This window comes from Emydura macquarii, unplaced genomic scaffold (assembly GCF_026122565.2).
Source record: "Emydura macquarii macquarii isolate MOO-44397 ecotype Brisbane River unplaced genomic scaffold, CSIRO-AGI_Emac_v2 contig_71, whole genome shotgun sequence".
NCBI lineage: Eukaryota > Metazoa > Chordata > Testudines > Chelidae > Emydura > Emydura macquarii.
In genome coordinates, this window is record NW_027130208.1 from 4,933,459 (window position 1) to 4,956,917 (window position 23,459).

Here is a 23,459-nt window from a genome sequence, read left to right on the forward strand (position 1 = left end):
CTCCATAAACCATCGAAATCAAGTCATATAGGGCAGTTTTTCTCAACAACCCATCTGTGGACCAGAGCTGGTCCAGGAGATCTCTATGGTACAGTTCCTGGCATCATGGTTGAGAAACACTGGTAGAGGGGATTTAATTAGCTTTTGTGCTTTAATTATAGAACAGACTGAAAATTAAATTAAAAATTACTCAACTTCACAACTAATAGACATTATTTAAAAAGACACATACACACACATTGGTCTTTTTCCCCTTTGGATCAATATTTCCATTTATTTCAGCTGGAAAAACATTTTTTTTTAATATTTAGTCTTGTCTCTTTTTTTAAAAAATAATAATCACCACATTCTCCTTACAAACAACAAAAATTTCCTAGCAATAGTCTGTGGTATGGAGACATCCATCTTCAAGATTTCCCACATTCGCTGCTTTTGACAGGCAAGAGTTTGTTCCCAGTTACTAAGAATGTTAAGTTAGGTCCCAGGCCTGCAAGGGGATCTGCAAGGACACCAGGGCGTGCTTTTGAGGAGATAACTGCAGGAATGGGTCAAATGTATAAAGATATTTTGGTGTCTAAATACGCAGATAGGCACCTCGTGGGCTTCGCAAAAGCTTCTAAGGATTAGGCACCTCATTCCCCCACTGACTTCTCAGTGGTGTCTAACCTGCTTAGGGGCTTTTGAAAAATCCCATTAGCTGCTCAGCTGCATCTTTAGGCTCCTAAATACCTTCGTACCTCTGCTCCAGCTGCCTCTGACATCAATGGGAATTTGGGGGAGATAGATTGAGCCCCCAAATCCAGCACAAGACAGTACAAAAGCCGTCGCGGGTTGGCAACACACTGGCCTGCTGGGAACTGGTGAAAGAAATTGTGCCCATGTTACAACCCTACAGAAAATCTGCCCTCTCCTCCACTGCCCATCTGGGAACAGGATGGGACGCATCGTGCTATCAGTACCGCAAATGGTTTAAAGCATACAGAGAAAAACTCACATACACCATAGCACAATACATTTTGAGTCCTATTTATAACACACTCTACCATGTTGATGCTTTTGTTGATTCATTCTAGTTCCAACTATTGGGTCCAATCCCACCCTGGGACTACACACTCCAAACTGCTATTGACCTCCAAGGGGCATATCCCCAGGGTCGAATTAGCCCAGCGGGATTAGTTTGTTTTCATTGTGTTCTGTTCTATGTAGTAGGTGGCGGTGAAGATTCCTTTTGGTAATGAACAGCAGTTAACATAATCCAGGAAACTAGAGCACCGTAAGACAATTCTATACTCAAAACAATGTCATGCTGACATCACACAATTGCACCATTTACATTTTTATTGACTCCAAGTAATAGTTCGAAGTGAAGTAACATCAGCATTCTCTACAGAGATGGAAAATTCCTTCCCCAACTTTGGCTGTTAAAACTTTGCAGACGTTTGGGGGTTCATTCTGTTCTATTTGACAAAAAGTCACTCCTGCAATTGGAAAGACTCCTGTATTTGACTGATAGAGTAAGTGAAAATCGAAGATGTGAGCAGACTCCAAAATGCCATCTAGGTCCCGCAGATTGAACGAAGCAAAAAGTGTTCTTTTTTTTTACCAGGAGTGAAAAGAATTAACCACCCCATCCCCCCCAAGATTTCACTGATATACATTTGATGGCAAAATGAGAAGGAATTCTGAAGTACCATTTGTTTAGCTCTGGCTGAAAACAATTATGAATGTGCATGCAGTTTCCCAGTGACTCCTAAGATATAGAAATTCCTCTGATATTACAAAATACAAAAATATTTTCTCCAAACTCTCATTTACATTGCATTTACAACAATCATGGAAATAACTTAGACTCCAGCACTGACTGAGAGACCAATTACTTACCAAAATGGATAATGAAAACCAAAGCGCATTAGGAGAACCCCAGCTATTAGAAAACTGTTGATTATAGTAAACAGTGGTAAATAAAACATATGGACAAACTGGACCTAAAGAAGTGGCAGTATTTAGGAGGCGGAAGAGGAAAAATACTAGGTAAATATTACAGGCTAAAGTGAATTCTTTTTCTCCAAAGTAAAATGTGCAAAATATATTCACCATGCCAACAATTATGACTACCTATAGAAGCCAATCTACAACCTTCTTACAAATCCCCAGACTTCAGATCTTTTTGTTACAATAAAAAGCGCTTATAAGAGCTAAAACAGTGCAAGTTTATGAGTTAATTTACATTCTCAGAACGTGCCCAGGCAGTGACACTGTTACGATATGATACAGTTTTTGCTCTTTTGTCTTTTTCGGCTGTGCAACTGTCCTCTGCCACCCAGCGTGGAAGACTTGGGCATGCCATACGATCCATATTTGTGCAGAAGCTCCTCACTGGTGACGTATCGGAGATGGGCAGGCTGGGGGATTGGCTCCCCAAGGAAATACCCTTCATTGTCAGACTCTGAAGAGGACGAGCAGGTAGAACACCAGTCATATTCGGCAAAATAGGGCCCCCATCTCTCCCCTAAATGGTTCTGCAAAGCAAGATCCGACACAGTCCTTGGACATTGACCATACAGGTCTCTGCGGGGGCCCTGTTCCATCGTCTCTCTGCAGCTTCGCTGATGCATGAATTGGTCATAATCCTCCCTGGCTCGCAACAAGGGCCTCTCTTTCAATCGACAGCACTGTTCGCTGGCAAGATGGAGGGCGTTATCCGAGCGGGAACGTCTGGACCGCCGGGGTCTGTGAGGGCGGTAACGCCGATCATCATCCCGGAGATTAGTTCGTCTGCGCGTGCGTTCACTCATTGGGGGAAGTCTAGCACTATCCTGTCCAGGCATTTTGTTCCCTGGAATCCCGCTTTCATACTCAAAACTCTGATGCATCCTTCCATGCGATGGCATTTCTCGGTAACTGATGGGATTAGCAAGGTCATGCAGGTTTGGCTCCATATCTTGGTACTGTTGCACGGACAACAGGCTACGGACTGACTCGGCACTTCTAAACTGCACAGAGGAGTTCAGCGTCCCCATGTTGCTCATCTTCTCTGAGATGTTCATTCCCGAATCTTTGCTCAGATCAGGCATTGAGAACCTAGAGAGATGTTCCTGGCGCTTGGTGCCACCATCTGCAGAGAGCCCTGGTGGGGAGGAAGAGAAAAAAAGGCAATTCAAATGCAAGTTTTCCATTGCAACAGCACAATGTGATGATCTGCCCTTTCCTGGGCAATATGGACCCCAATTTTCAAAAGTGACTAAGACCCAGGTCTTTATTTAACAGGTATTTAGGCACCTCACTCCCATTGGAATCATGTCTGAGGATCTGGACGTCAGGGATTTTGGGTGACTTCCTTGAGACACCTTAAGAAGGCATGATTTTCAGAAAGTGCTGAGCACCCCTGCTTTGGTCATCAGGCTGCTTTAAGGTGGTGCAAGTTGTCCCCCACCCCTCTAAAACATGGGGGCACCCAAAATCACTCATCACTTTCCAAAACCTGGACCCATTCTCCCTTCATATTTCTATTAGGACATGACAAACTTTGTAAGAACAGCGAGTGCTACCCCTGGAAACTCATGCTTCTGCAGCAGTATTAGGCCTGCACATTGAAATAACTGGAGTGACATGATCAGACACCATTCAGAGATGTCTGCACCTCGTGTAATAATATGTAGCCATTAGGAGAAGACATGGCCGCAAACTCTTGAGCGGACTCAATATGCCATCCGACAGAGGACACTGGTATTCTGGAAGAACAAAGCAATGTCATGTACTGTCACCAAGCCGTGGTCACCAGAATGTCACAGTGGCGGCAGGGATAGAACTCGGACCCTGCTCCAAAAGCACCACTTGGGCTCAAAAAAAGACTCTCCATTATCTATGAGCAGTACAGGGTCTATGTGACCCAAAGAGGAGCCATTCTGTCATCCCGGAGACGGCAATGGTTCAAACAGACATTAGCCAGTTCACTACAGTGGTGCACATGTAGGAGTGGAAAGAGGAAACAGTTGCTTCCATGGCACCGTGCATCTCCCCCCACTTTGTGCACCGGGCTCATGGAGGCACTGGGGCCTGGCCAGGCGGTGGTGGAGAAATATACAGAACCAGGCCCATGGAGATCCTCCAATGAAGGCAATAGAGTGGTGGGAATCTGCAAAGCTGCCTCTTCGGCACCAAAAGGCCACCAGTTCCCCCCAGCTCTGCTCTCCCAGCCGGCCAGGCTCAGACTATCCACACGTTGCTTTGCTAACCGGCTGTACCACAGGTTTGTGTTGCATTCTCTAGATGCCACATGTCAAAAACTATTTCAGCTGAAATATAGTTAATTCCAAAACAAATGCAGAGCGTTTTCTTTGGCATTTTTTTTCTTGTCAGTTTTAATAACCTTTCTGTGCAAACTAATTGGTAAGATCACTGCACCATCAGCATGAGTTAAGGCATGATGCATGCCCCTTATGCAATCGCTGAGAAATTTGGACTTTGTAAATTGCTTTTTAAAAAATCACAAATAAATTGCTCTGTTTTTCTTAAGAAAACTGCACAGATTTAATCTACAGCACGACTTCTTTTGCAAAAGCCATTTTCTGACAAACTTCACTTTACTAAGGCCAAATTCTGCTCTCAGTTACAACAGTTTAAATGTAGAGCACTTCTGTCAAAATCGAGATGCTACTCTGGATTTTCTGCATAATTTGGCTCCTGAAAATTAGCTGTTACTGACAGAAAACTTCAAAGATAGACCAGGACTGTCAAAAGCGCTCAGCTTTGGCCTATCCCTACTCCCACTGAAGCCAGCGGGAGTTTTACGATTGCAACGTTGCCAACTCTTGCAGTTTTATTATGAGTTTTGTGATATTTGGTGCTTTTCTTCAAGCCCCAACTCCTGGAATCATGTGATTATGGGAGACTCTCAGATTTCATTTTAAAATAAGTATGTTACTAGACCTAATGGTTACAAAGAAAAGCTAAGAAATGTTATCCATAAAGGCTCGAACACCAGAAGGCAAATAAAAAGAATGGCATGTTTTTATTTTTTAAGCCAATCTCATGATGCGGGAGGAGGGGTGAGATTCATGATTTTGGAACATTTGGGTTCGGCCAAACTGACATTTGACTTTAATGGGGGCAGAGTTAGGCCAATCCTGCACACTTTTGAAAATCCTACCCATAGCATCTGTTTAGAAACAGCCCTGCCTTGTGCTCTATGCCATTTTCATTGTTTTCCTTTCTTCATTTCCCCCCTCCATCATCACTAGTGATATTTCCCCAGCAAATGGATCTTTGGTGCTTGAGAAGTCTCTTCTCCTGCTCCTTGCTCCCTGCTCTATCACACCAGTCTCTTCCATAACAAAAAGACAGATGTACGGCTTCCGGTGAGGAATAAATGGCTTTTACTCAAGAAACACCATCACCACTTTGCATTTATAGGGTTTCAAACACGTCACTGCATTTCCTCAACAGCAATAGATTAAGCCTCAACATCCTGTGATCCAGACATAGGGAGAGAGAGCCAAAAATTCTCCTTACATACATAGCAAGCCTAGTCAGATCAGACATTAGAACTCACATCTCTTAACTCCCAGGCTCATGCTTTCAATCATGATGCTCTTTTAAAAACAGTCCATTTCCTTTAATTCATCATCTATAATAACAAAAATTACTATCTGGGGAGACTTACATACAATATGGAAGTGGATCTAGAGTTGAACAATGTTTTTGCATTATCCAGGAGATATAACTGGATCCTTAATCCCGCCAAGCAAGATATGTTTAAAGGTAATGCATGTGCCACTGTAACACTGGGCGCTTATCAGGTTAGAGATATGAAATTCTAAAGCAATTATCATTTATTTCAGGTGGTGCCCATGACGCGCTAGGCACTTTCCAAACAGACGAGCCACAATCACTCCCCCAAGGAGTTCACCATCTAAAAACAGTCAGACAGACAGGTTTGCAGAAAGGGGTACAACATATAGACAACTATCTTTCTGTGTGCCATTAATATCATACATCTTTGAAAAGGGCAACAAAGGAGGAAAGGACAGGCCATTATGTGGACATTGATCATAGAAGATGAGGGTTGGAAGGGATCCCAGGAAGTAATCTATTCCAATACCCTGCTCAAAGCAGGACCAACCCCAACTAAATCATCCCAGCCAGGGCTTTGTCAAGCTGGGCCTTAAAAACGTTTAAGGGTAGAGATTCCACCACCTCCCTTGGTAACCCATTGCAGTGCTTCACCACCCTTCTAGTGAATACCCAACCTAGATCCCCCCACTGCAACTTGAGGCCATTGCTTCTTGTTCTGTCCTCTGCTATCACTGAGAACAGCCTAGCTCCATCCTCCCTGAAACCCCCTTCAGATTGATGATTAAGTTGAAACTTGTGCGTGGTGATCTGACATGGTTGCCATGAGCATCAGAGGTGCGATCAGATTACTATTGACAGACATCAATTGAATATTCAGACAGACCCCCTTAAGGGACCTGGTTAGAGATGGATCTGGCTAGTGCTAAATCTTCAAGGAGGCCTCGTCTCTTTGGGCTTTGCCTTGATGGTGGTGGTGTGTTTCCACACTGTATAATTGGTTCAAGAGGGGGGAAATATGGCATGTGAATTCCTGTTGGCTGCCATGAGGTCCTAGTCTTGGATACTGCCAATCCATGAACACACGGAACTTCAAGCCAAGAGTGTCACTGCAAGTAACAACAGCTGTAGCAGTGAAAACAAACAGAACTGCAGAGGATAAACATGGCCAACTGTTCCTTGGCAACAGAACATCTGAATGGCAAAGCAATTGCTTGTTGATGGAACGGGACAAGAAGCACATCATCACAGGAACTACAGAAAGGGGCAGACAAAGCATCAGGAGGAGGAGGAGGAGGAGCAAAAGCTAAATGTCTGCCAAAGAGAGAGGCCCTCTCCTCTCTGATGGGTTCAAATGAACGGACTAATACAGTGGGCCTATATGAGACTTTATATATAAAATACACAGTTAAAAAATAGGACCAATTTCCAAAAGCTAAAGGCTCCCAGATCTCCCCTAACCAAATTTCTCCCATGCCTTGTCCCTCCCCTCTCTGCACAGGAAAAGCCTGCGACAAGTGATATGCTTTGCTGCACGCACTGTGCATCTACTTCCTGGTCTTCGTTCCCCAACAGTACTGCTACCTCAGGCCCCTCTGGGAATTAAACTAACTGTTAACAAGACCGAGGTGACGGCTTTTGGTTTATACGTGGCATTTATGCCCATTGCCTGATCGTTCCTTGGAGCTGGCACTGTTTGAAAGTGGCAGTCCTTGGGTAGTTCTACACCTCCGGGCCACAATGGTATGAGGGGCTGTAAAGCCAGTTTAAACAACTCCTCAGGAATTCCCTCAGCAGAGGCAATCCTCACAGCTAATGTTGAGCTGAGGTAGCTCTGGGCCAGCCACGCCCTATCGCAGCAGCTGGGCACTGAGGACGTGGCTGGGAAAAGAGGGTGTGTCTGGAGTGCCTTTGCAGTCTGGCTAATTCCTGCTGGCAGAACAGTGTCTTGGGGCCATGGGCAGCCAGGTGTAACTTAGAGCACCCTTTGGGCTACTCTGATATATACCAGGAGCCAAACTGGCTCCCCCTAGCTCCAGAATGGTCTCTCCCCCGCTTGGATCCCTAGTATCTTTTATATAAATTGCGTTCACTGACTAAGGTGCAGTTTAGAAAATACAAGCCTGCGTCTCCACTCCATTCTCACGGGGTGAGTAACTTAGATGGGTGTGTCTCCAGTGGAGATGTACTCATGTAAAACTGGGAGTAAGAGTTGGGATCCAAGCTCTACAGCCCAGATCAACAAAGGCTCCTAACTTCCAATGATTTCAGTAGATCTGGGCCTAGATCTTTAACTGTGCTCAGTATCTTCATGACTCTCCCTGCTCACCCCACCACAACACACACAGCTATTTTTCTTGAGAACTGGTTGTCATACAGGGAAACAAGTTCAGAAGACAGGGCAAGTTAGGCACACATGCTGCATTATCAAATAGTGGGGTTTAATCAGCACTTCTTGGGTCCATGGGATTTTGGGGCTCTTCACTCACTGAGCTGCATTGTTATTAAACACACATTAAGACTGAGAAGAGTAGGGGAAAATGTTGGTTATAACATGAACCCAATTCTTAGAACATATCCCATAATCATTACTAAACCACCTCGGGATACACTACAGCACATACTCTGAGCAGCCCCAATGCTGTTACCGGAGGGAGACACTCCAGTACAAACTGGAAACAAGTCAGCTGTCCACCATAAAGCTACATGGCCCATACCTGTGAAGAGAGGTCAGGCCTTCCATAGTGAAGGGAGAAGCTAGTTTTTCATTAGCAGGCTTAATGTGACATGAAATAACTTTGCAAAAACTAAATCAAATCCACTTGAAATTTCACAAAGTCAGTCTCATGCCAGCATATTTTTTTTCCTGCTAAGTTTGAAACAAACTGGAGAAGGTGTTTGTGGAATATGAGGGGGTCAAAAAAAATGAGTTGACCTTCACTTTCGGAGATTTCCCCTAACGTTTGGCTCCTAATCTGTCAAAAAATGGACTTGGTCTAGAAACTCCAAATTTGTTTTAATCTGTTGACCTTGGCGATGTTTCCCTGGTTTGATATTGCTGAAGGAGGAAATTATCTCATTAATCAATGGCACTAATGCAGCTATTACGAATGCTATGGAGCACTTAAAGCGAGGAAAGCAAGGACATATGTTCTGGGCTATTCATAACCACAGGTTGTGAACTTTCGAAAGCACATAAAATGCAAGCGGAGCTTTTAGGCTGAGCTACAGGGGTTGACTTAGCGATCCAGGCAGGGCTGAAATCCTGTCCCCACCGACGTCAATGGGAATTTTGCCACTGACTAGTCAATAGGGCTAAGATTTCTAAAAGTCTCCATGAAGCTACAGGTTTACACTTAGGCAACATTCGCTCAAACCTCCTGATTGCTCTGTTCAAACATCAGAGAATCCATCATGCCTTCAGGAAGGCTACGGATTGGCTCTGGTGTCCCGTACCAACCTTCTCCTGTACCCAGTCTCACGCAGCACGCTGCCTGCTGGCTGAAGGTACCCATTGCACCAGGGCCTGCTACAGGTAAGGGCACCGTATCTATATCATTCATAAAATGCTTTGGGACAAAAGATGCTTTAATGGGGTATTTCCTCACAGTGCATGGAGTTGTGCACATGCAACAGCCTTTATGCAGGACGATAGCCTTACTTTAACGATAGTGAATGGTAATAACGGCTCTGCTTAACTGAGCCGGTGTTCACGTACCTCCTGCTTGATCCACCAAGCGCCAATCAGGGCTGTCTCACCAGGTGTCAACCCTTTTAACACTTTCCTGTCCACAAGGACTGGGCTCCCTTACAACTAATGGGACTTTGCAGCTAGGTTGCCAGGCTTTGCCTTGTAAACCACAACGGACTAGGTTTAAGATGTCAGCGGCACCAAATGCAATACACACATCTGCAGGGTTTGAGAGGTTCTCAGCTGCTGGGGTATCCAGTGGCACCAGTGTTTCATATCAGTTAGTCGTGATTATTGTCTCAGATGTGTATTTACCCTGCATGGAGGAATGAGGCGATACAGTGGCAATATTTAAGTAGTGCTGGGTTTCCATAATACAGACAAATGTACCATTAAACTTTCCATTTTCTCTTTTTGGATGTTTTTTTTTTTTAAATTTTAAATTACAACTACAAAATCTGGGGCAATCCCCTTAAATTACTGATGTTTATTTACAGCCCCCTTAACTCCAGCTTAATGATGTGTTTTGTCTGGGAACACAGTTAATAATTTGATCAAGTGAAATATTACCCTGGAAGAAAGAGAGAGGGACCCTGCCACGCAAAGAATATTTTTCTATTAAAGAAATTTGAGAATCTGTTTCACCAGACTATCCAGGGGAGCGGAAAACCTTAGTTTAGCCCATGGCTGAAGCAAGTTTTTATTGTGCAAATATAATCTCCCTTTCCCCTCACCTCTGCGGGACCTTCTGAAATGGCCCTTTTGACTGGGACTAAATCTCCATCTCCTGATGACTCTTCAAAGCTTCAACGTGAGGAACTGGAACCACTCTATAGCACTGCCAAGAATATTGACGTGTAACTTGGCTGCAGGTAGGCGGCTCCCTGGTGCTCACAGAGCTTGGCACAGGGCAAAAGGTGGAGCGTCTAGTTTTGCTGATTCAAGTCCAATTTGTGTAATGAAAGCACCTGTCTCGTCAAAAGATCATGAAATTCTGGCCAAGGACCAAACTGAGCCTCCCTGAACTTTAATGGCAGCTGTGTTGGCACACGTGGGTGAGCCGTAAAAAATTTTTGCCCTAGTGTTATGGGGGGACTGCAAATTGCAGGTTCCAAGGCACACTAAAGCCTCAAAGCAAGACTCTGTTCTCCTTAAACCCCATCTGCATGAAAGATATTTGCTGTCTCATTGACAGCAATTGATCTGAAGCGACACTAGGTAGTTACAGGAGAACAATGTAGATGTAGACACATGTCAAATGAGGCTCACGTCCTGTCCCGGTGTACTTGCGTATCATCGGATTAAGTTGCATTGGTATAAATCCCGTTTGATGTCAGTGCAGTGAATCTACATTAAGGGCTTGCCGTGGTGTGACTGCACTGACAGTTCCGCTGCAAAGCGCAGGAAGGGCGGTCAATGTAAATGCTTCAAAGTCATCCTGAAGGAGAATCTCAACTCATTCTCAACTCAATATTGAAGACACAGCCAAGGACAGCCCTGAATGGACAGCAACTATCAACCAAGGTTGTAAACACTTGGAGAAAGACAGATGTAAAAGACATTGAAAAAAGAGCCAAGTGCCATGCTGCATCTTACATCAGAGGCTCTACATTCCTGTGACATCTGTTCGCAACCGTGCGCCTCGCAGATCAGACTATACAGCCACAAGAGAACACACGAGATGCTGTGACATCATACGACAGAAAGCCATACACAATTACACTGGTTCAAACGTCTTGAATGTAGGCAGAGCTTCAGTCAAAAGTGATAACAATGACCTGTCTCCATGCTAAAGCCATGGAAAAGCACACTTTAGATGAAGGCATAAATCATCTGGAGGTCACTAGACCAGGCTCAAGTTTTGCTAAAAGATTTGGGAACCTTCTGATGCACAAGACACGCAGCAGGTTTTGCAATGGTTTTATGGTTTCACTGTGAACATTTTGCACAACAACATAATTCCCACCCTCATTGACAGCAATTGATCTTAAGCCCATGCTTGATGCTTCGTTGAACTGGGCAAAAAAGAGGTTTGAATAATAATTGATTAGTTTATTATTCCACTTGTAAATAGAGCAATTCCTCCCCACCCCCATTTCATTTCCTTACACTCACCATAGGGTATGGAAAGCAAGTACTCTGTACAGCATAGTAACTGATGTCTGAATCATGTAAAATGTTTAGCTGTGTACACATTTCCAAAATCAGCATATCCTGAATTGGCTTTGTGTAACTGCAGCTTACGCAGGCAGAACAGAACAGAACAGCTATTTATGATCTTTCATTTCTAACCTTCCCTCCCCCAAGTGCCTCCTGAAGCTTTTGGATTCTGGCTGCCTCTATAGTGCTAGGTAGGCACTTTCCTAAGAACCCACAACCCATGAAATGGGATTTATTTTAAATTCCACCCCAGGAATTAAAAGGAACTTAAGAGAAAGAGAAGCAGCACTGTCAGTGACTTGTTTATAGCGCAGTTTCACTTCACTTCGACCTTGGAATTTGCAGATATAAAAGGGAAGTTATATAACAACCGGAAATAGCGAAAAGTAAACAAGGCTGAAAGAGAAAGGCAAGGAACCTTGTAATTCAGAGAAAATCGAAGAGCCTGTCAAGCCGTTCGTGATTCTGACGCTAGCTTGGTGCACTGTAACTCACAACAAGATTCTAATGATTTCAGGATATATTTCTTGTTACAAACAGCTCATACACACAGTATACTGAAAATGGCCACACTGTCAATACCACTTGGGGGAGATCTGACTGGAAATTATTAATGCAGCGTGCCCGGTGTAACCTCCTAATCCGCCATGCTTCATTAGTGAAGCCTCAGTCTTTGGGGTACTTCGTGGGACAATCCAGGGAGGTTTCTACACCGATCATTCTGCAAACAGGGCTCCCACCACTCTGTTTTGCATGCAGCAAGAAAATACAGCCCACTTCATGCAGAATCCTTCTCCTGCTCCCTTAGTCTGCATGCTTTGCAGTGGAGGAGTTTTCAACAGGAAAGAAAGGTGTTGAAATGCGTAGATTTGCACAAGAAAGGAGTCAGTTGCCACTTCAATGCTTAATTTTGGAACCAAATTCCAGTTTGCTCCAAACAACTTATTTACAGGTGAGAAAGATGAACACAGTTCAGAGGAAAGTAACAGCTGAGAACGTGTGAGCAAACAAGGGCACACCACATATTAGAGAGGGGTTGGCAGAGCTCTCCAAGTGGCTAACACTGGATTTTACTGCTCTCCACAAAACAAACAGGGTTCCATCTCATAAAGCACAAAGTCCTGGGTTTGGACAGGTGACTGGCTGGTTGGAGAAACACAACTATTTGATGCACAATTCTTTTCTTACAACAATATCGGTTTCCAAGAGTCCATTTCAGTTCTCGTTTTGTTTTGGAAAGCATATGCTTCAGTGCCTTTGTCTAAAATACAAGTCAAAGCCAGCAGCCAAGTGTTTACCACCAGTGATCCAACAACAGCAAACTAGTATGTATTCATGCAATGTAGGAGCATCTCAACACACAGAGACTGCAGGCCAAATTTCCACAGGGGTGATTAGAATGAATGAACGAAAAACAAGAGAGAACACCGAGTGTACTAATCAGGGGTAATACACCTTGACATTGTCCTTTTCAAAAAGGGAATCTCAGTCTTAATCTGTTTGATATGGAAACGAAAGGGTATAGAATCAGAGAATCATAGAAGATCAGGGTTGGAAGGGACCTCAGGAGGTCATCTAGTCCAACCCCCTGCTCAAAGCAGGACCAACCTCAACTAGATCACCCCAGCCAGGGCTTTGTCAAGCCAGGCCTTAAAAACCTCTAAGGATGGAGATTCCACCATCTCCCTAGGTAACCCATTTCAGTGCTTCACCACCCTCCTAGTGAAACAGTTTTTCCTAATATCCAACCTAGACCTGCCCCACTGCAACTTGAGACCGTTGCTCCAAGTTCTGTCTATATTTCTATTCTCAAGTTGCAACAGGTCTGCTAAGTGTTGTTGCCCTAGTGACTTGAAGGGAAGGGAGTGGTGATGGGGAAGTGCAGGGTTGGCTGAAGTGCTGGGAGACGTCTCCCTGCCAGTGAAAAAGACAGCAACAGCTGAATGCAATGGGGAGTATTGTGCTGCCTAGCTACATACTGGATGGTATATAACAGTTTGGCTTTTCATCCCTCTTGGTCACAAACATCTGCATCCCCAATGGCTTCACGGTGGAGGTGGGGGATGGAGAAAGAGAAAAGAATATGTGAGGAGCAGGATTTTCAACAGCGCTCATCGGTCTCCCCATGCTCCCCAGCTTCCATTGGGAAGAGAGATGGGCTGGAGCTGAGCGCTGATCTTCCGCTACATTTATAGCAACAAAGAAAAGAGAGAGGGTATTTTTTAGCCCCCATGTATTGTGAATATGTACTAACTGCAAGCAGGGCTTTCTGCTTCAAATCCTCTCCTCACCTGGAGGAAGAAAGGGAAACCCAGGCAGACGGAAGGCAAAGAGTCTGCCAGGCCACTCCACTCCCCACACACCAGCAGCTGAAACTGACAGACTCTCTCCACCCCCTCGCTTCTGATTCTTTGTCCAATGCAAGGAGGCACAGATGGGCTTGGCAGCTGCCCGTGAAAAGGTAGGAACAGAGCTGCTCCAGTTGGGTGAGTCATTGTTTGCTGAGATTCCTATGACAGTGGCTTAGTCTTGCCAAATATGGCTGACTTGGCAATGGCTGAGGACCTTTTTAAAAAGGTTTTTCCATCATAAAAAGGTCCTGTGCTGCAATGCCAGCATGAAACTACTTCTGCTGGCGAGGTCACACATCCCTCGCTCGTCTTTTCTACACACGAAGCTAGAGTTTGCAGAACATACTTGAGGGGAGCAGAGATGATAATTCGCTCTCTTTGTTGACAGGCTGTCAGAGTTGCTCCTCGGGTTGCTATAAAGCTCAGCTGGAATTTCCATTTTAATGCCAGAATTGGGGCTTTGTTTGATACCATGTCCTTCCTTTTATGCATAATGCATTTATTTTCCAGCCACCATGTTTTACGCTGCTAACGCCCATTTGTCTGTCTCTTCCACCAGCTGCCTCTCGTTATAACCCTATTGAATATTCTTTTGGGCAGGCACTGCCTTTTATACTTGGTTGTTCAGTTTTTAGAAGAACCCAATTGGGGTCTCTGATATAAATAACTACAGTAGAAACCTGCCCCATTGGTACAGCTGTTGAACCAAAGTCTGCCCTGATTTACACTGCATGGAATTCCACTGACTTCAGAGTAATTTACTTTGGATTTCCACATATGTCAGACAAGGGCAGGATCTGCCTGTGTGTAGTTAACCTACATTGAGCTGGTTTTCTGGTTCAAGCACTCCAACAGCGTTATCATTCAATGTGGACCTGACCTCTGATACCTCCCCAAGTTGTCTGCAAACAAAGAGACTGTTATTTGACAGCGAACTTTAGCCTGCCAGTACTTCTTAAAGGGGGCTTTTAAGACCCACTGTTGTTTTGCTAAAACGATTGTTCGGAATCTGCAGAGAGAAACTGTCATTTATAATTCAGCTGCTAAGTATACACAACGCTTTGCGGCATCTTTCAATAGGTTCTGAAACACCCATTGGAATTAATATGAGAACAGCAAACCCACAGCCATTGGGCTCAATTCTGTAAGGTACTGAGCACCCGCCAGGTTATGTTTAGCCTCTGGCAGAATCAGGCTTGTTTTCATGAGATATGGATCACAAATTCCAAAACAGCAGCATCCTGCCAGTTTAATGAACAAGACAGACACTTTAGTGTAAACCTTTTTACAATGGTAGGATCTACTGTTGTCAATTTTACATGGTGGTAATTTCCATTTAAAGGAGATTCTCAAAGTTGGCTGGCCAAAGGAAACCAAATATGATAGGAAGGGGAAAAGTAGCTGTCTTTCAAAGAGTGAGCTGCAAATGTCTGAAAATCTCAGCTTCTAGGCTGGGTGACCCATCACAAAGCAACTCAGAAAGCTGAGTTTACTGGAATTGCAGTGGTGAGAATGCTACTATACTCCCCCTAGTGGCGCTGTTGCTGTTGGCTAACAAATAATGGACAATGAAGAGTTCCTTGCTCTCTGAAGAGCTCCAAAGCATGAATGTTTCAATATTTCAACACCCTGTCTGCTCACAAGAGTGAAGCCAGCAGAGAGGCTGGAAAGATGGAACAGCTGGGAATTGAAGAATGTTGCGGCACACTCTTTGGAAGCCAAATTTTGGACCTGCCAATGAAGTTCTCTTATGAACCTCTGTGAGGACTGGAATTTCTGTAAAGTTGCCCATCTGATCTCAGTGGGAAGATGCTCTCTGGCTTTCTCATAGAGTTCCGCTGAGACCTGGCTGGCTCCACACTGCGTTGGAAAACTAGTATACTTCTCCTTCCCCCTTCCAGTTCAGTCTGCTTCTCATACATTTAAACAGACTGATCCAATCCCAACGAAGGAACCTTATCAATTCAGAGAGCATCTAAGATTACGATTGATATTGGGGGCAGGGAAACATTTAAAGAAATCACAATACAAAAATGAAAGGAAAATGAGAGACAAGAACTACAATCGGGGGTTTATTTTCCTTTGCTGGTGTGTGTGGTTAAGTCCCATTAAGGTTAATGGGGATTACATATGCCCAGTTAAAAGAGAGCACTTCCCTAGTGAACTAATTTAAATCCACAACTAAAAGGAAATGCAGGGTTATGGCTAACACTACAAATTCAGTGGTCTAACTGAATATCAGTATATCAATGTATGTGGTGTGACAATAGAACACAACTACGCACCTTAAGGATGAGTGCTTAGTAAGTTTGTGTAACACAGCGTTACGGGTTTTAACTAATTCATTACGAATTAGCGCTAAAGGGATTACCTAGAATCTGTTTAGTAAGAACCCCCACAGGATTTCATGTCATTCTCATTTGTGAAAAGTCTTGCTTACAAACGGCCCCACTGGTACACACTTATCTGTCCATCCAGTGAAACAATTTATTCGGGAGGACCATGAGGAAAGAAAGATACACTTGATGCGCTGGCAGAAGACTCAAGGGGCTTGTGTTCAAATCCCACCTGTGGCATAAAATTCCCATGTGACTTCAGACAAGTCAGTTAGACCCTGATCTGGCAAAGCACTTAAGCATGTGTGTACCTCAAAGTCTGTGAGCACTTAAATGGAACTTTGACTTAAATGGAACTACTCATGTGCTTTACTGACTCTCTCTGTGCCTGCATTTTCCCCCTGTATAATGGGCACAATGCTACCTCATTTTTCTAGTCTTTATCTGTCGTTTAATTAGACGTAACTCTTTGGGGGGGTTGTTTATACAGCAGCTAGCAAGGTGGGGCCCAGATTTTGGTTGGGGTGTCTAGGTACTATTGTCTGTGATACAGATATAACAGTAGCAATAACTTCTCGCAGGTGGAAGACAGGTAGCTTTTTACCCATAGCAAATGGATTCTAGCCAACACCTGGTTTATCCGTTTCACTGGCACCTCCAGCTAATTACTGGTTGAGCCGTAGTAGAAACATCACAGCAGAATTTCCTGCCAGGATGGAATCAGTCCGATTTTAACATGTGCTGTGCAGGTCAGAGACTGTTTGCCCTTCAGCTCTATATAAAATATTTTTTTTCAACAATGTCATAAAAATATTGGACAGATTCAGAGTTAATCACTCCGCACAGTATTTTATAAGTGTATTTTATAAGGTGGAGCAACTGTGTGGAGTCAGTAATTCAGAGGGACTTTTTCAGTGTTTTAGTACAAAGGGGAATGCTGGAGCCTTTTGCAAAATATGCACTCAAGCTTTCTTGGTGGAAGTCACAAATTGCATGGAGAGGATGACCCTGGGTGTTTACTTGGCTTTACTGAGGAGAGCTGCAGTTTAGCAATGTGTCAAGAAGTGTTCTGGAGCAAAAGGCACCGAAGGCTGTGTCTGATTTGTGACATATTTACTGCGGCGTTTGCTTTGTAGGGGGGCTGCGCTGAGTGCTTGCCAAAAGCCACGCTGAGCCATTGCAGAAAGGAAAACCCCATGTGTGAAGTGCACGCCGTGTCACCATGGGCTGCGCGACGGCAGGGGTAAGAACGCACTGGCGGAAGGAGTCTGTCTCTGAACGGAAAGGACAGCTAAACATGGTAACATGTGAAATACTTTGTTTCCTCTTACACGACTATACGGAACACTGCCAAGCTGGCTTCAATTCCCAGCTCTGCTGCAGGTCTCCTGATGACCTTGGGCAAGTCACTTAAACTCCCTGTACCTGAGCTTGCTACCTATGAAATGGGGATAAATAATCCTTTCTTTCTTCCTCCCAGGCACTGTCTAGTCTTGTCTCTTTATATGGCGAACAATCTGGAGCAGGGTTTACCTCTTATACTTCTACAGCACCTAGCACAGTGGGGCCCTGATCTCAGCCAGGGCCTCTAGGCACTATTGTAATATGAATTACGGTCGAAAACTAGGATCATCACCTGGATTTCATAAATACTGGCTTAACGCTTTCAGCACACCTCAGCCTTCTGAACTACTTAACCACTAGAGAAACTAAGCAGGAAGGAACAGATTCATTAACATCCGTTAATATAGAAAGTGTTTGGAAGGACGCTTTGATTGTAGGGGGAGATTTTCAAAGGCACAACTGGGCATTGAGTGCCAGTGAAAACCTCCCTGTAACATTTTAAAAAGGGATGTCCTAAGATTAAACAGAGATATTTGCATCGTAATAATTAAAACCCCTCTTTTTTAAACTTGTCTGTTGATCTGTGCCGTGGTAATTTGTTACATTTAAGCTCCAAACTATGAAATAATCATTTAAATAACTGTAAATGCTGCAAATCTGGCAACAGACCTCAGTTCTGCTCAAGTTTATTTATGCCAACAAAGTTTCCGTCTTGGGAGTATTAGGAGTGTGGATATGAGGCTCTTTCAGATTGTTTTCACCATGCTCACGTTTACACCGATCTCTCTGTCTGTCTGTTTTCCATCCCTGTCCTCAATTTCAGATTCCCTTTTCAAACTGTATATAGGGTAGGACAACCGACAGCCTTCTTCTTGTGTCCTGTTCTGAGCTTAATTAATGGAGGTTGAGCGAGGATCTGTCTGGAAACAGATTGTTTCAACTCCAGGTACGGTGCTGGCACACTTCCTAGACACGCACACCAAACCCCAGAAACTTGTCCTGAGGGCACAGGAGTAACAAGAGAGTCCTGTTCGCTCATCCCAAGGAAATTCACAGCCCTTCTAAAACTCACTTGGTCTGTATCCACTAACCCCTTTCAGCTCTCAAAGCCAGATGCTACAAAGGGGCATCAGAGATGCTTACAGACGAGTCCCTCCCGCATTTCCTGAGCCGGGTCTGTACGCTCAATTAGCGCATACGGCTGGACAGGGCCTTGCATCTGGTCGCACTGTGCCAAGCATACTGTCAGCACCCTGTAAATAACAACAAGAGCAGCCCATGCAACTGGACCCTGAACAATTTTAAGGCAGCTAGTGATGAGGTGAAAGCATGGGAGGGGAGTCAGTTTTTCTGAGGGGAGGGGACGGTACATGCCTGAATCCAAACAAAACTTGGCTGAAAAGAAAAAAAGCCGGGAGGTGGGACACGGGGGGTATGGGAGGGGAAGGAGAAGAAAAAGCAATGTAAATACCTCTAGCTAACAAGCCATACTTGGTATTTTCTTTTCAGGGAGGGTTCATGCTTTAGGGATTCCTGAGCAAAGGCTGTTAGCTGTGCCAGATTAGTGTGGTCATCTGACAATGTAAACTCCTGTCGACTAAAGAAAAACTGGATTGCGCTGAGGTCTGAATCAAACGTAAAGCCTGTTCGCAGGCTAATGTGTTACATCTCCTAAGCCCCACAAGGCTTACTACACACACTCTTGGCTGCAGCCAAGGAATGAAAAACAAACACATTCAACAGATTGCACTGGAATACAACCCGGTCTGAATGTTTCATCTGAATACATTGAACAGAAAAAGCTGCAGTCCCGAGAGGCCAGCATCACCTCTGGTTTTGTGGCTACTTATTACAATACAATGAAAAGACGGGGGGGTGTCTGAATCAAAATGAGATGACGTCTAGGTCTTGTGATGCCCAGTAGTCGTATTTAACCTGCAAATGCTGGGATTTTCACAGTGAAGTTAAGGCAAATATTCCATTACTAACGTGAACCTTTGTCTTATGGACTGTACTGCATTTTCCAGGTTCCGGGGAGGTTGTATTGCTGGCTGTCACATACTGTGTTCTCACTCTTATCTCTGCTCAGTATCTGTGCTTCTGTATAACCAGCTCAGAAGAGAGGCACAAGCTTTCTTCTTTCCTCTCTTTGCTAGTCTCTAGACACAATAGGGCATGCACCACAATTGTCCTACACCATGCCCTTCTGTACTCGTCCTGCTCTACCGGCATTTACATCATAAAGATGCCTCTCAAATAGAGGCATGGTGGATGAGACCAGTTAAAATGCTCGGCCACGGGAGCATTGACAGCACCCAAGCCTATTGACCTTCAGGGCACAATGAAAAATCTGCCATATCCTCAAGGGTTCTGAGTTAGGGGAAGAGTTAAAAAGGGGTTAATTGAGTTAGATGGAAAAGTGATTTCTGGATGAAGCTGAACAAGCGAGGAGTTTGTTACATCTTTGATCCATTTATTAAGGGATTTTACATCTATGTGCACCTAGAGCAACGGAAAGTTAAAACTCAAAACAAAGTATCCATGGATGCACCCTCCAGATTCAAAAGCAAGTCAGCTGCTCTGGTGCTCCTAGGCGCTGCCACACAGCTGCAGGACTTGAGACTCTGATTTTCATGTTGCAAAATCAATTAGATTGTCAAACCCCGGAGGCATCCCAACCTTTTCATCATCACCTGCACGTACTCCCTATGCTGCTACAGTGTGCTGAAATTCTATTCCCACAGAGCAAAACATTTTTTAATAGGTGCATTCACCCTTGGTTGGCTGCAGGTTTAACAGTAGAACACTGTACTAGCTGGCAGTGTCTTACCTGTGGCATTTGAAAGGGCGAGGGACTCCATCGAACCCCGTGGAGTTTGCTCAGTGGGTGTTAGGTCCTCAGTGAATTTCAGTGCGTTGATTGGATGCCTGGTTCGACACTGTTGGCTAGACATCCCGCCTTCTTCCTCTTCATCGTATTTTGGAACTTTGCTGCTTCCCCTGGTTTCATTGAAACTCTGGTTAGACATGTCGCTGTAGCTTTCTTGTGACCTAAGCCTTCCTGGGTAATAATCTTCTCTGCACTCCTGGATGAAGCTTCCACTATGCCCCTTCATAGCTACAGATGAACTTCTCTTTGGATTGCTGAAATGTTTAGCCCATAAATCTGGTTGAGTGCCTGGGACCTGTCCTGGGTTGTAGGAAGTCCTTATATTACACTGGCTGAGAAGTTGCAGTGGGCTTTGGGATTGACTTTGCTCCATTTTGTTTCCATAGTGATAGAGTTCATCTCTGCTCCTCCATATGTGCTCTCTGTTTAGGCTAGGAGTCTGACTGGACAAACTCAGCAAATCCATCTGTAGTGACAGGGGATCCACATCTGCAGAAAGTCTATTTGAAGTCACTTGTAGTTGACTACACTGATTTAACAGGTTTTCCTCCACTTTCCCTTTGTTCTTGCCAATTTTGGCACTGCGGCGGGACTCCTTTGCTCTTGCGTTCTGGAATGCTGAATCGGACGAATCCGAGCCATTCGGGTCATCGCCCACGCTGCACGCCCTCGAACAGAATATCTGCCCTTGTTTTGGTAGGAAAGGTCGACCGAGGAGGGACTTCTTGCACTGAGCACAGCAAAAACAGGTTTCTGTAGCATGCCAGTGTTGACCATCATAAGTCATCTGACCCTGGTCAATGCCTTTGGGAGGAAAAACATACCAAGTGTAAGAACTATATCATGAATTGGAAGTTACACCCCAAAATTTCAGTGGTCTCGTTTTCTAACCACGCACGAAAGATAAATCAAGAATAAAAACACAGAAGGCCCTGATTCTACCACTCTTTCTCGTGTTGAGGAGTAGGGCCATAAAAAGAATCCACATATAGGGCCCAATCGTTTGGTAACTTCAGTGGGGCTATTAAATTCCGTAAAGTTAAGCATAAGTCTTCACAGGTTCAAGCCCTAACCAAGGCCCTACTCACTATGAGAAAAGGTGGCAGAACTGAGCCATTGGTTATTTCATTTTAAATGGTTATTTCATATTTAAAAGGGTAGAACATGAAAGTTGTCGAAGTCCAAGCAATAAAACCACTAGTTACTTAAAAAAAACCCCCGAGAAACCAACCGTCCAGAAGAGGTATCAGTGCTACTTTCCCAGTTACGTTACGTAGTCAGATATTACCCCATCCCTGTCCTTGACTACTCTATTCCCTGTAGATTTTAAGACCAAAACTTACTTAACTATTGCAGCCTCTTCGCCAAAGATGAGAGGTAAAGAGATTATGTGAAGAATCACCTTGGCGTGCTTTATAGCCAAAATCCATTAGGTAGCAGCAGTACAGGGAGTTTGCCTTCACTCAGCCCTGCCTGTCTTACTGAGGGATTAAATTCATTATAGGCCTAACAATGAGAATCTGTTCTGAACAAGCAGACTCATAAGGCTTACCAGTCATAGGTTATACCAGCTGTAACTGAAATAGCATTGATCACCACCATATTTACCCAAGAATTATCCCTGACAGGTTAGTTCTTTGTACTCACAATGGGAAGCTGGCTTTAAATCATCTATATTCCCTGAAATCCTCTTTACTAGTGTTCAAGGCTTCACTGCAGACTAATGTGCCGTACCTTCATGCCCCCACATTAGGGCTCAAAATTCAGTAAGGTCTAAAGACAGTTTTTTAAAAATGAAGTAAGGCAGCTGGAGAGTGGGTAACGGGCAGTCTATCCTTGGGCACTTACAGATGAAAAAGCCACCCACGCAACTGCTAAACTGAAACACAATCATTACATTGTCACTTGAATTTCCTGGGAATTCTGTGGTGAAGATTCAAAATGTGCTTTTATCCCCCCCCACCCCGACATCTATTGCAAACAGAGAGTAGTTACTTTGTATTTACGAACAAAGAGCGTAACCCCAAAAGAATTACAACAGACTGGCTGAAAGAGAGGCAGGTAAAACATGTGTGTGGGTATGTACTTGGCAGATCTTTTTCTATCAAAGCTATAAGTATTTTCCAGAGGGTGAAGATAGCTACTGAAGACATGTTTATGTATGTTTATGTGTCTGCAGTTCCCAGGGAAAAATACACTTGATGTACTGAATGTTCAGGGCTAAAGATCATCATGAGGGACTCAACCATACACGTGTGTGCAACACAACTTTGCACACAAAAAGTACATTTTACTAATATATATATTATGTATATATCTTCCCATTAACCCATTAAAATATACTCATTTTATTCCAGGCTAGATCTGTTTTCAGTGTAAGTCTTTTCTCCAGTGTAACAAACAAACCATTTATATTGCATTTGAATGCAAACGGGAGAGAAAGCAGAGGGTAGAACATCTGCAGTGCACTCTATCGGCTCTTTATTCAGCCACACAGTGCCCTTTCTCTGGAAGTCACCTCTAGGGGAAGCAGGAGGTTTTTCTCATTTAGAGGTCCTCTTATACAGTTTTGCAAAGGTCTTAAGCTCATGCTTAGTTTTAACTTATATGGGGCGTTAAGCGCATGTTTACATTATTATTATTAACCATTTGTATTGTGGTAACACCTAGAGGCCCAAGTGCCGCTTTGCCAGCTATTGTACAAACATACAGTAAAACACATTCCCTCCCTTGAAGAATTGACAATCTCAGTAGAAGACCAGAGACAGACAGCACAAGGTAACAGTGACACAAGTGTGATCAGCATTGCAACTGCTTCTCCAGTGTTGAGTGTTCTGAAGCTATCGCAGCAGACATCAGTTTTAAGGAGGGATGTGACGGAGGACAAAAGTCAAGCACGTCCTTAAGTGCTTTGCTGAAATCTTTATTCCTCCCTGTTGACTATTTGGTTATTTCATATGAGCAAAAAGGTTCTCCACCCCCACAGTGCCACTATGTTATTTGAATACTGCATAAAAATGTGCACTCACCTATGTGGACAAATAAAGGTCTGACTGTGTGTCCAGCCATACAAAGAGAGATTTTTCTAAATGCACAGCAAATCAGCCAGGCAGATT

General features: G+C 44.0%; 1 protein-coding gene across 2 annotated transcripts in view; it reads right to left on the reverse strand.

Moving 5' to 3' along the window:
- Positions 1–243: 243 nt before the first annotated feature.
- The window catches only part of PRICKLE2 (prickle planar cell polarity protein 2), a 176,198-nt gene continuing 152,982 nt past the window's right edge, over positions 244–23,459 (reverse strand). For both annotated transcript variants that reach the window (XM_067541706.1, XM_067541714.1), the window contains 2 exons: positions 20,284–21,147; positions 244–3,127 (listed from right to left, as the gene is read on the reverse strand). In XM_067541706.1, coding sequence (XP_067397807.1) covers positions 2,259–3,127; positions 20,284–21,147 — 1,733 coding nt within the window. In that variant the 3' untranslated portion in view covers positions 244–2,258. The remainder of the gene's footprint in view (positions 3,128–20,283; positions 21,148–23,459) is intronic.